At 42.6% G+C, this 12,834-nt stretch overlaps 1 protein-coding gene across 6 annotated transcripts in view; it reads right to left on the bottom strand.

The window, feature by feature from the left end:
* Window positions 1-508: 508 nt before the first annotated feature.
* Slc38a6 (solute carrier family 38 member 6) overlaps window positions 509-12,834 on the bottom strand; it is a 60,990-nt gene continuing 48,664 nt past the window's right edge. For 5 of the 6 annotated variants that reach the window (XM_076922015.1, XM_076922013.1, XM_076922018.1 and 2 more), the window contains 6 exons: window positions 11,639-11,718; window positions 10,841-10,998; window positions 3,965-4,089; window positions 2,492-2,636; window positions 2,209-2,303; window positions 509-1,930 (listed from right to left, as the gene is read on the bottom strand). In XM_076922015.1, coding sequence (XP_076778130.1) covers window positions 1,850-1,930; window positions 2,209-2,303; window positions 2,492-2,636; window positions 3,965-4,089; window positions 10,841-10,998; window positions 11,639-11,718 — 684 coding nt within the window. In that variant the 3' untranslated portion in view covers window positions 509-1,849. The remainder of the gene's footprint in view (window positions 1,931-2,208; window positions 2,304-2,491; window positions 2,637-3,964; window positions 4,090-10,840; window positions 10,999-11,638; window positions 11,719-12,834) is intronic. The other variant, XM_076922014.1, reaches the window with a different exon arrangement.

Below are 12,834 nucleotides of genomic sequence, written 5' to 3' on the forward strand. Positions count from 1 at the left end.
ATATTTAACATTAAAAAAAATTTGCTCTGTGAAAGTTTGTTAGGAAAATGGAAAGGCAAGGCCCAGACTGAGAGAAGATCCTTACAAATACTTCTCTCATAAAAGATAAGCATCCAATACACAGCCACAGATATAAAACTGAGCAATGAGCAAACAATCCAACTTAAAAATGGGCAGGAGTTAGACACTTATCTAAGAAAATATGCAGAGGTCACAGAAGTATGTGCAATGCCATTAGGGAATCTCAAAACAGAGATGCCACTACAACCCATTAAATTGGGGGGACATACCACACCAATAACACCAAATCAAATGCTGGTGTACATACGTGATTACAGGCTGCTCTCTCATGGCTGGTGATGATGCAAGATGGTACAACTGCTTTGGAAGATAGTTGGCAGTTTCTTATAAAACTAAATATACCTTCACAATGCAGCACACGCTTCTTGGTATTTACCCTACCCCTGTCCCCAAATTGAAAACATGGCCATGTAAAAACCTTCACACAAACATTTTCAGCATCTTTATTGATGGCTGGCAAAACTTGGGAGTAGCAGAAAGGTCTTCCATGAGGTGAGTGGATCAAGAAACATGATACATCCATATAATGGGACATTACTCAGTACAGAAAACGAGGTATTCAATCAATGAAGTCAGCCTGAAAATTGCACACAGTCCTACATGATCCCAATCATGGCATTCTGGTCAGAAGATCAGTGATGGCCAAGGATAAATCTTAATGTCAACCATGGACTTCAGCATCCCTGGGTGTAACACTCGGTACACTGACACAAGGCATTCGTAACAGGGAAAGCTACAGAGTCGGAGTAAGGAATGGAATCCTCATTGCATTTGCTCAATATATCTGGAAACATAAAACTACTCTAAAAAAAATAAATAAAGGCTATTTTTTTTTTTTTTTTTTTGTCACAAATGCTAGGCATGTGCCAAGATGGTGGCACAGTTCCTAACCTTAGCAATTGGCAGGACTCAGCAGCAGGCAGACTATAGCAAGTGAATTGGTCAGCCTGCTTTGGCTCCTGGCAGGTCACACAGGAGCTGCGCCCACCCAGGAGCTCTTTAGATTCTGGAATGAAAAATGTATCCATCCCAGCTCATTTTGATATGCCTTGACTAACTCAATGGCTGGGTACTTCTAATCCTCCCGCTGCTAGCACACGCTTCCCTCGGTATTCCTGGCTTAACACCTTCTAAATCTACATTTAATCTTCGCTGCCCTGTTACCTATTGGGGAGCACCACCCCACCCCCCCAGGCCACTTTCCCTTTCCACCTACACTGCTGGATGGTTTCTCTCCCACAGCTCTTAAATCTAATCCCTCTGCCTCCGAGTTGTGGTGATTCTCTTCTTCCCCTCTCTCTCCTGGTCCCTTGCCTACACAATCTAAAAGTCCCACCTCCGTCTTTCTGCCCAGCCATTGGCTGTACAGCAATTCTTTACTATCAATTGAAGCCAGCTGAGGGCAGGGTCTGGAAGTGCAGCTTTGGGAGCTGAATTAAGACAAAGCATTAGTACCAATTTCCAACAGCAGACCGCTGTGAGTTCAAGGCCAGCCTGGTCTACACAGCCAAGTCCGGCCTCAAACACAAAACAAAACACAGAAAACAAAACTCCCAAACGAACGAGTGACTCTGCGCATTTAAGAACATTTCAAGTATTTTGAGTATTTCTAATTTTGGTTAAAATTAAAATAGCTAAGTCCACACTGCTGCTCTGTCCCGCTTTCCTCTAAACAATTTTCCTGAGAATGTATATTTCACATAAGGCCCTTCCATGATGATCTCTTCTTGTTTACAGAGGTCAGTTATTCTTCATAAAAATTTTTTTTTCATTTGTTGAGCCAGTCAAAAATGATGAGCACTAAACTGAAGCTTCCAACCACAGTGCCTGTGAGGAGCAGGAGCAAGGCCTGTGGAGACAAAGGAGATGATGGGTGTGAGCCTGAGCCTCCGCCCCTCGCTGAAGTGGGCCTCCATTCAGTGTCAGTGCATGCGCTCTCACTCTGTAGCTCAGGCTAGCTCAAACACTCAGCAATCTTCTTGCCTCAGTCCCCTCAGAGCTGGGATTACAAGCATAAGCCAGACTCTAAAATGTACTTTGTATATTAAGATATACTGTCTTCTTAGACATAGTAAAAAACTGACTATTCCTTAAAATGGAAGTCTTAAACAGTTGAAAACAACCTACCCCAAGCTTTTTCAAGGAGAGCAAATCCTCTCTGCTGAATTTAAGATAAAATAATCCTGGGAACACAAAGATCAAGCATGTCGATGTGCTGGCGCCTACAAGGGTAGAGAGGAAAAAAACAAGCCAGGTCAGCTTGAGAGTGATGACTTTATTGTCCCTCTTACTTTTGTGGTGCTGGAGATCAAATCTGTGGAGCCCACCCATGCTGGGAGGCACCCACCACGGATGAGACCTCCCCACCCCTTTTATTACATGGTTTTCTTTTTTAAAGTGGAAAACTTACCAACGACCCCAAATACATTTCGAATGTCAGGAACATATATCGCAAGTAAAACAATGATGACGTTGAGTGTGACTGTGGTCAGCGAATGTCGAATCCAGGAAAACGGATAATTTGAGAAAAGTATCATCATTAAAGCTTTTCTGGCCTATGGAGCAGGAAAAGAAGTTCAGGGAAAGGATGAAGGGCATGGTGTTTGCTTAGAGAAACACATGTATAGTAACCATAACATTTTGACCCCAAATCACTTGTGTTCTCCAGACACTGCTCACACTATCATTATGCGGTGTTTCTAAACACATAAATCTTTCTGAGTGAGCTTCATAAAAATTATTTTTCTTAAATTCCACATAAAAGTTTCACAGGCATTTTTTCCAGGTTTTTATAATTTAAAGAATTACAAACAGTAACACTGTGTATGAAATCACAAAGAACAATTTTCATTAAATTCAACAGACAAACTTTCTTTTTTTCTTCTCTCTCTCTCTCTCTTTTTTTAAAGATTCATTATTTCTTATTTATATGAGTACACTGTCGGTCTCTTCAGACACACCAAAAGAGTGTATCAGATCCCATTACAGATGATTGTGAGCCACCATGTGGTTGCTGGGAATTGAACTCAGGACCTCTGGCAGAGCAGTCAGTGCTCTTAACCGCTGAACCATCTCTCCAGCTCCAGACAAACTTTCAAGCAGAAAAAAAACCAAAACATGGCATGGAAGAGGAACACCATTTTCTGTTTTATTTTTGTTATCTGTTCCATGGCATGAAATACAAAAAATGTTTCCCACATCTTCCACTGCTAGGGCAGCCACGGGCAATCACAGCCCACGAGTTTATCTAGCCCTGGCCGGACCCCTGATCCTGCGGTCTCACAGGGAGGGGCAAGGATTCCTGGAGGTAACAGTCTTTAAGAACTCATATGAGTTCAAGACACCCATGCAGAAGCCTTTCTACCCAAAGCTGTTGTTTTCATTTTCACGGACATTCTTAAGATTCTTACGTGCAGAGACTGGATGCATAGTGGCAATCTGTTCTGCCTCTTAAATTCTAGAGCGAGTAGAAAGCCTAAGAGTGAGCAGCTTCCCCGTGGGAAGAGCAATAGACCAAGAGCAGCTTAGTTTTGCTGAATCGACTTTCTCTTCTTTGTGCACATTCTTTTGAAAACAGAATATAGGAAGACACTGCCCCCTCAACCCTAAAACTTTAGAACTATAGTCTCTAAATTGGAAACAAAACTGAGGGAGAGGTAAATCTAAACTACATCTCAGAAAGCACAAATTAGCTCCGAGGGTCACTGTTATTTTTGTGCTTTCATGGGACCATATGCTAGTATGAGGTCTTGGATCAATTACTTGACAAATGAATAAGATACACAAGGCTAGATGTGATTCAGAGGTTCTGGTCTGCAAAGCATTAGTGTTGCCATATTAAGCAGCCACGACACTAAGCAACAAAACCTTTAGGCATACTTACAGGGAAGTGGATTAGAGGGACTGTCAGAAGCACAGCGAATAGTATGCATAACTTCACAGCCATGACAATAACATCATGTGGCAAGTATTTACTATAACCTTGTAGCAATTCTGACTCCACTTTGTCTGTAAATAAATTAAAACAACAATAGCAGCAGCAATCAGGGTCGAATAATAATAAACTCTGTATCACTATGCCAATGAGACCAAAATTATTTTCTGTTGCATCACTGGTTTGTACTAGATTGAATACCATTCTGACATTAATTTCTGGCCTTTTTCTTTCTGTAGTAGGAAATACAAAGATACTAAGTATGTTCTTGAGATGTACACTACTTTCTGAAATGTATTACAGAATTTATTTCCTTATTTGGGGGTGCCTGTGTTACTGCACACACGTGGAGCTCTGAGGACAACATGTGGGACTGGGGTCTTTCCTTCCACCACGGGTCCTGGGATCAAACTTTGGTCACTAGGCTTGGTGGCAAGTGCTTTTATCTTCTGGGGCATCTTGCCAGCCCATGTTAATGCTTTTGTATTTTTTTTTTTTTAAGAAATTTTAAATCAGGACACAGAGAATCTCCAAAATTACGACTAAAACATATTTAAAAATATCTTCTTAACCAGGTATGGTGGTGCATGGCTATAATCACAGCAATGAGAGGCAGAGGCAGGTGGATCTTTGTAAGTTTGAGGCTAGCCTGGTCTACTTAGCATGTTCTAGGCCAGTGAGGCCTAATCACAAAAAAACAAAATAAAACAAAACACAAAACACTAAACAAAGCAAACTCCTTAGGACTTGTCCATACTGGTAAGGAAAGGGTTTCCATACTTTTGTCTAAAAAGTGCTTCCATGTGCACTGGTGAATTTGGTCATCATAGCAACAGGAAGTGTGAAAAGCACCAGGCAGTCTGCTTGAGAGCACAGAGAGCCTGAGAGGGGGGCAGGGCAGAGCACCTCACACTTCTGTGATAAAGCAACCCCTCAACACCAGTCGGTGTTCTGTGTAGGACTATACCCCAGGGATTGCTTTCACTTCTGCAGAGTGTTTTGTGCATAGTATCAACCTTGTCCATTTCCATCTTTCATAAAAGAAAGAATGAAGGGATAAGAAAATGGCTTGTTTAGTAAGTCAGGTCCATTCAGAGACAGGACTGAGAGAGGCTGACCAGGCTTTCTACCTGGTAGCTTCCTTCCATTCGCACTGTTTCCCTCGCCCAGGTCACCTAGGGAGAATGAGGGTGTTCAACCTCAGGACCTATGGGCAAAGATCAGTTTGGACTTAAAATAGGACAGAGTTTGTAAATCCCATGACTGGGGTGCTGGACTGGATAACAGAGAAGAAAGTGTGCTGCACGAGAAGCCATTACTCCTCATTCTTCTGACCAGCTCTGGCCACTGTGCTTTCCAGGCTAGAGACTGTAGCCTCCAACCATGAGTCAGAGTAAATCCTTTCTCCCTCAGGTTGCTTGGCACCTCATGTATTTTGTTGGAACAATGAGGAATGTAACTAAGATAGAAAGAGGGGTGTATTGTGATCTGAACTACACGTAAGCACAGAGTGGACAAAAATATCAGAAACGCAAAACCCAGAAAATTAGTGCCATAATCACTAAAGTAATGGAGGCTCTGAACCAGGCTCGCAACCACAGGCACAAGTGAGGATGGTGAACCAGGCTCGAAACCACAGGCACGAGAGAGGATGGTGAACCAGGCTCACAACCACGGGCACAGGAGAGGATGGTGAACCAGGCTCACAACCACAGGCACAGGAGAGGATGGTGAACCAGGCTCGAAACCACAGGCACAGGAGAGGATGGTGAACCAGGCTTACAACCACAGGCACAGGAGAGGATGGTGAACCAGGCTCACAACCACGGGCACAGGAGAGGATGAAACTGTCTACAGTGTTAGAAAAAAATAGAGAATGAAGAACAGGGCGAGGCAGGAGAACTGGGAAGAGCCAAGAAATCTGGATCCTATTTCCAAATCTGTGAGATACTTGTGAGTCTTTGGAGAAATATGGCAAACTACTTTATTTCCATTTTCTGAGTCGTAAAATGAGCTATTAACACTTCTTGCTTAACAACCTCACAGACATTAAAATGGCCTGGTTACCCAACACTTGGGCACTGGCCTGGCTCACAGAGGAGCACGTTTCCTCTTTAACATCTGTGATTAGAACCAATATTATTAGTGCAGGTTGATACTTAGAGATCCCTTTAGTCTGACAGAAGTCATAATACGTAATAATTACGGCAGGCCATAATAACACTACTAATCTTTGAAAGTCTAGATAAAGATTCCAATTAGTTATTGAAGTATTGTTAACTACATTTACTAGAAATCCTTCTTTCCTAGGGTAAAAACCTTCTGAGTTAGCCACTCTGCATTCTTATCTAAGGAACAGATTATAACATACTTATCTGGACTGAGAGAAAGCATCACACATTTTTGAAAGGACCTAACGGTGATTTTTGCAAGTCATTTGGACCAGAGGCATCATGTGTCTGCCCGCTTAACACACCAAGGAAGATGTCTATAAGGTAGCAGAAAGAATACTGGCATAAAAAAAAAAAAAAAAAAAAAAAAAAAAAAAAAAAAAAAAGCCAGGATCAAAAGTAAGTGTTTTAGTTAGAAGAGATGACAGAGGTTCTGGTTAGTCAACAAAATGATGGACTGGGTATTAGGACTATCTTGTACCTCACTGGTACAATTAGGAGTAAGTATGCTCTAACTGTATTTTGAGAGAAAAGTTTTACTTTAACAGGAAGAGTGATATGTAGGAGGAGCTAAGTGGGAAGGAGTACTGAGAGGAAGAGATGGAGTAAAGAGAGAAGATGAAGGAGAGGAGAAGCTAGGTGATGAGAGAGAGAAAGAGAGAGGGGGCATGGAGGCAGATGTTCACATGTCTCCACCAGTCAAAGATAGTTTTTATATCTAGGTTGGGTATTGGGTTACGCTTCTGATTGAGCATTACCAAACTTATAAATCCTTTCATTAACATTTAAAAAAAATTGTATAAAAGCAAAAAGGAAAGGGGGGGGCATGGGACAGGGGTTTTCTAGGGAGGGGAAATGGGGAAAGGAGATGGCATCTTAAATGTAAATAAAATATAAAATAAAATTAAAAAAAAAAAAAAAGAATACTGGCATGCATTTATAAAAAGCTGCCTTTATTTCCAGGACAGGCCACTTTATTGATCTAGAATAAAACTGCTAACCTAAAGAAGATGAATTGTAGGCTTGAACTTTAGGTGAGGCCTACAAAACTGACCATTTCCTGCTGACACAGACGGCTTGGACCGCTTAGACTACACCATTTAAAAGCCACAGTAGAAGGCGTTTCCTCATTGTGATTAACAATGGGGGCAAAGAACAAACTTTGTCTTCTGTCTTTGGGAGGGCGTTATCTGTCAGCCCCCTACCCACTGTGTGATCCTATCAGCCGGGAATTCCGTCAGTGCACGGCATCTGGAAGCTCACTGGCTGTTGGCTGTGGAGAAGAGCTTCCGTTAGAGGCACCCTGACGGCTTTACTCGATAGCAAGGCAAATCTCTGTCTAGAAAACATTTCATCTGTATGGATAACAGATAAATATGTGACAGGGGCTTAGGTAAGCCATGGCTTCCTAAAGTTCACTTTAATTAGAACCCAAAACAAAGGAACACAGCCTGGGTTTTATGTTTTCCAAAGGCAGCAAAGTGTTGATGGCTTTGTGGATTTATAGATTTGGAGAAAGAAAGATAGAATCCTAGCTTCAGCTCCACTTCCCATCTGGAGGCAGTGGCCTCATTAGTCCATCTAAACAGACCTGTCTGAGTCATGAGGACAGGAGCAATCTTCGTCAGACACTGACCCGGCTCACTGGCTGAATCCCTTTTCCACCTCCACTGAGGTGTTCCTAGGTTATCCAGAGCTCGGAAGCACCCAGTTAGTCATGGACTCACATGGCTATTTCTTAATTACCCTGGATATTAGTGGGAGACTTCTTCCAGGTTGTTCTACTGACCTACAGGGAGGTGAAGGGGTCTGTATTTATTAGGCATTGATCAACGTTGACGATTCCCAAACCGAACACAGGATGAGTAGTGCTGACCTGAAAATTGAAAATGTGAAATACTCTGAAATCCAAAACTCACCGAGCATGATACCCAATATTCTAAAACCATAAAGATTCATAGATTTGAAAGTCTTTTAGTCCTAAGAATCGCAGTAAGTGATAATCAGAAGTGTTTATAAAGGGTAATAATTGCAATTAAAAAAAATATATGCAGCCACCGTGGCATGCTGTATCTTTTTGAAAGCCAAGAAGCCCAGTTTTAGGATCTTACTAAAGAAAGGTTTGACTGAGCTCAGTCTCTAAACTAGTAACCCTAACAACCAAAACGCACCATGTATATCTAGATTCTCTTTTAACTTGAGGAGGAGGAAGTCTGACAATCTGCCTCACGGCCTGGGCAGCAGGCACACTTTTCTGGACGATACACACACTCCGCTGCTCTCATCTTGCAGCAGGATTAAATGTACTATCACACTTTGATGACAGGGATGCCCTTTGTTACTAATGAAATAACAGACAAGGACGAGGAAACACACAGAGCGACTGCAGTGTGTCACACGCTGAAAAGCTGTCGTAGTGAGAAGGGCTGGAGAGAGGGCTCCGTTGGAAGGATGGTTACCTTGCAGCTGTGAGGACGATCCTTAGAGTCAATCTTTAACGAGATCTGTGTAATGGATGTCTTATAACCCAGTGCTGGGAGGCAAAGATAGGTAGAGTCCTTACAGCTTGCTGACAGCCAGTCCAGCCTACTTGTAAATTCAAGGCCAAGTGTGAAACTCAGCCTCAAAAACACTGCAGAAGGCTCTCGGTGGAAGGCTCTTGAGGAATGACACCTGAGGTTGTCCTCTACCCTCCACCTACACATGTGCAAACAGGTACCCGTGTGTGCATCCAACATGCAGCTGAGAATAACTAGAAGCGCAGTACTGACACAGCATACCTAAAACTGAGCCGCTTACAGTAGTTGGGACGATGGTAACATACAGCCATGAACAGCTCTCACTGGGAAGGGTTGTGCCAAATACTACAGCAGGGCTGCGGTGTAGGGAGCTCATTCTGTCTCACTAGAACCTTACGTTATGCTCATACGATGGATTAGGAGCTGATAATAACTGAAGGTGTAGGCTCCTCTCAAAGTCATAGAGCTAGTTAGAGGATGGCAATTAGTTACGTGACCCACTCTTCTCACCGGGCCTAGGAAATTCAGTGGTATAAGAAAACACTGTCTAAAGGCGCGCAGCTTGGGAAAATGTGGAGATAAGCATTAATAAAGGTCAACCGCTGGTGACCACAGATGTCTAAAACCAGAAAGGTGCAGAAAGCCATCAAACAGGGCACTGACAGATACACATCCCCAAGTAGTAACAGTCAATTACTTGCGGTTACTATGAAAACATTTATGAACTGAAGAGTACTTGCAAAATTGGGTGAGCTGAGTGCTGGGTGCTGTGACATGGTGAGCTGAGTGCTGGGTGCTGTGACGTGGTGAGCTGAGTGCTGGGTGCTGTGATGTGGTAAGCTGAGTGCTGGGTGCTGGGTGCTGTGATGTGGTGAGCTGGGTGCTGGGTGCTGGGTGCTGTGATGTGGTGAGTTGAGTGCCAGGTGCTGTGATATGATTGTTTGCAAATTTTGCTTATCTTTTTTTTTCTTGTTCTAGACTTTGTTTTTGTTCTTGATATTCTTGATGAAAAAGGAAAAACCTCCACAAACTATCCAGGAAACATCTCCAAAATAAACAAGAGAGACTGTGGCCTATGCTTTATACTTTTATGAGTGTCCTTAAGGCATCTGAAGAGAAAGGCCCTGTGAAGCAGAGGCAGCAATGTGCCTGAGCACAGGGTGTGAACAGGAAGGTAGAGATGTCCAATGCATTCTGTTTTTTCCTGGAGTTGCTTTTTTGTAATTATTGACATGGGTTACTCTCCTAACCTCTAGGCTTGTCATCTAGAGTCTAACTTATTGGATTTTTTTTGTTTTGTTTTGTTTTGTTTTTGTTTTTTTGAGAAAAGGTCTCTTTGTGTAGCTCTGGCTGCCTTGGTACTCACTATGTAGACCAGGCTGGCCTCAAACTCAGAGATCCACCTGCCTCTGTCTCTTGAGTGCTGGGATTAAAAGTATGTACCACCATACCCACCCAGCCCTGAATATACAATTTAAAAAGACCCAAAGCGTTATTTTATAGAGACACTGAGATGCTTGAAATTTTATATAAAAGTCTAAGAAAAAATTTTAGGACTTGAGAGATGGCTTAGCTGTTAAGAATGTGTACAGCAGGGGCTGGAGGGATGGCTCAGTGGTTAGGAGCACTGACTGCTCTTCCAGAGGTCCTGAGTTCAATTCCCAGCAACCACATGGTGGCTCACAACCATTTGTAATGGGATCTGACGCCCTCTTCTGGTGTGTCTGAAGACAGTGACAGTGTACTCACATGAAATAAATAAATCTTTAAAAAAAAAAAAAAAAAAAGAATGTGTACTGCTCTCAAAGAGAACAGGAGTTTGACACTCAAATTGGGCGGCTTAAAGCCACCTGTAACTCCAGCTCCCAGGGACTCTCCTCTGACCTCCACGGGCACTGCATTCACACATACACATTCACACTCAGACACAAACATACACACAATTAAAAGTAAATACAAAAGTCTCAAAAGACGAAAAAAAATTTCCTACAAACCTACAAAATGATTTGTCAGATTCGCCCCAGTGCTGAAATAGCCTGAACAGATGGCCTTACTAGCAAACCTCAGAAAGCAAGGCCACAGGTGGGGTGAGGGCATCTGTCCTTCTTTCATCACATAATGAAAAATATACTCACCATAAAAAGTGAGGTAACCAAAGAGTGCAGACACGAAGTAAATCAGGAAGCTCAACGCAATCGCTGTGTTGGTCACATTCTGCATCCTTTTCTTTGAAGGGCTGAAACAAACCAACCAGCCCAGTGAAGGTTGACAAAGCCAGTGATCTGAATCATAGCTGAAGAAATGAACATCACGGGCCAGTCAGGGACAACCATGAGTTCATCGATGACTAACACTAGGGTTCACAGGTTGACACTCACAGACAGAAGACGGTGTCACTGGCAACATTCCCAATGAGGACAGAATTAGCTCTTGGTTGCTGTGGTGGTTTGAATAGGAATGGCCGCCATAAACTCATGTGTTTGAATGTTTGGCTCATAGGGAGTGGCACTATTAGGGGGTGTGGCCTTGTTGAAGTAGGTGTGGCCTTACTGGAGGAAGTGTGTCACTGCAGGGGTGGCTTTGAGGTCTCCTATGTTCAAGCTACGCCCAGTGTGGCACACAGTCTCCTCCTGATGCCGATGGATACAGATGTAGAACTCTTGGCTCCTCCAGCACTATGTCTGCCTGCACACTGCCATGTTCCCAATCATGATGACAACGGACTAAACCTCTGAACCATAACCAGTCCCAATTAAATGGTTTCCTATATAAGAGTTGCTGTGGTCATGGAGTCTCTTCACAGTAATAAAACCCTGACAGTTGCCTTGTTTGTTTGTTTTTGTAAGCTAATACTTAGAGTCCGGGCAATAGGGAAGGGTTCATAAATGAGAACGTGACTCAATCTGAAGGCCGCAGCACTTGTCCTACAGTACCTTTGAAGCTCACAGTAGACGGGCAATACTGAGGTATGGCAGAGAAATGAAAAGGCCATGGTTGGTATGGCGTAAACACTCTGAAAAAAATTTAGAACAAAATACTAGTAAATCCTACGTCATTTTAATTTGATAATAGACTCAGTTCTTTCTGTTTTAATTCCATTTTTATTTATTTGTTTTTGTGTATGTGTGTGCCCACACACCCGCCACCTAGCACTTGCAGAGGTCAGAGGGTAACCAGTAGGAGTCACCAGGGCCTGGGGTCAGGCCCTCAGGCTTGGCTGCAGGCATTCAACAATACAACTGAGCCATCTTGCCAGCCCAACAATAAAGTTCTTTTTAAAGATGAGAGAGAGAGACAGAGAGAGAGAGACAGAGAGACAGAGAGAGACACACAGAGAGAAACAGAGACAGAGAGTGACAGAGAGAGAGAGAGAGAGGCAGAGAGAGACAGAGAGAGAGAGAAAGAAAAAGAGAAATCTGCAGTCACCAGCAACTACTATAGCTTACAGGCGGCTTGCTTGTTCTGACCACAACAGCTTCTGGCTGGCCTCTCATATCACGTTGCTTTATTACAATTACCACCTTCTACATTATTTGGATAAGATAAAACTAAATTTAGGTGATATATAAATAGCTACATTTAAAATAATTTTTATTATAATTCCAGCCATTCTTAAGGTATGCATGATTTAAATACATCTCATTATCGAAGCAGCAAAACCGCCAATCTTTCAAATCTGCTCTCAGTTACCCAGTCCAAGAAAGCACTCCAAATAGAAGCCACATCTCTGTTCTGCCAGAATCCATGACCAGATCTTTCTTAATGAGCACAAAGATCATTAATTCTAGACCTGAAAAACTCCTTAGGATCCCATGTAATACATAAGCCTAAAGTTTCTTTAAAAATTATTATTAGAATACTTAACAAGAGCCAGAGGAAACTAGCCAGCCAAACGTTATTGCCATCTAAATTTAAGAACTGTCTTTAACAAATGGATGGTAATGATTTATTTTCTCCTTTCTGGTCTAAAAATATTTCTCCTTAGCTAGTGTTGGGCTCCTCACCAGAAGAAGTTCCAGATGAAAACCTACTTTGGGTATAGTACCTAGGAAGTTGTGTTCCTTGAAGCTGTATTAGGGGGGATGAGAGTGTAAGACACAAGCTCTCTGTTTCATATACAGCTCAGTTT

The sequence above is a fragment of the Arvicanthis niloticus genome, chromosome 23, assembly GCF_011762505.2.
Source record: "Arvicanthis niloticus isolate mArvNil1 chromosome 23, mArvNil1.pat.X, whole genome shotgun sequence".
Classification (NCBI taxonomy): domain Eukaryota; kingdom Metazoa; phylum Chordata; class Mammalia; order Rodentia; family Muridae; genus Arvicanthis; species Arvicanthis niloticus.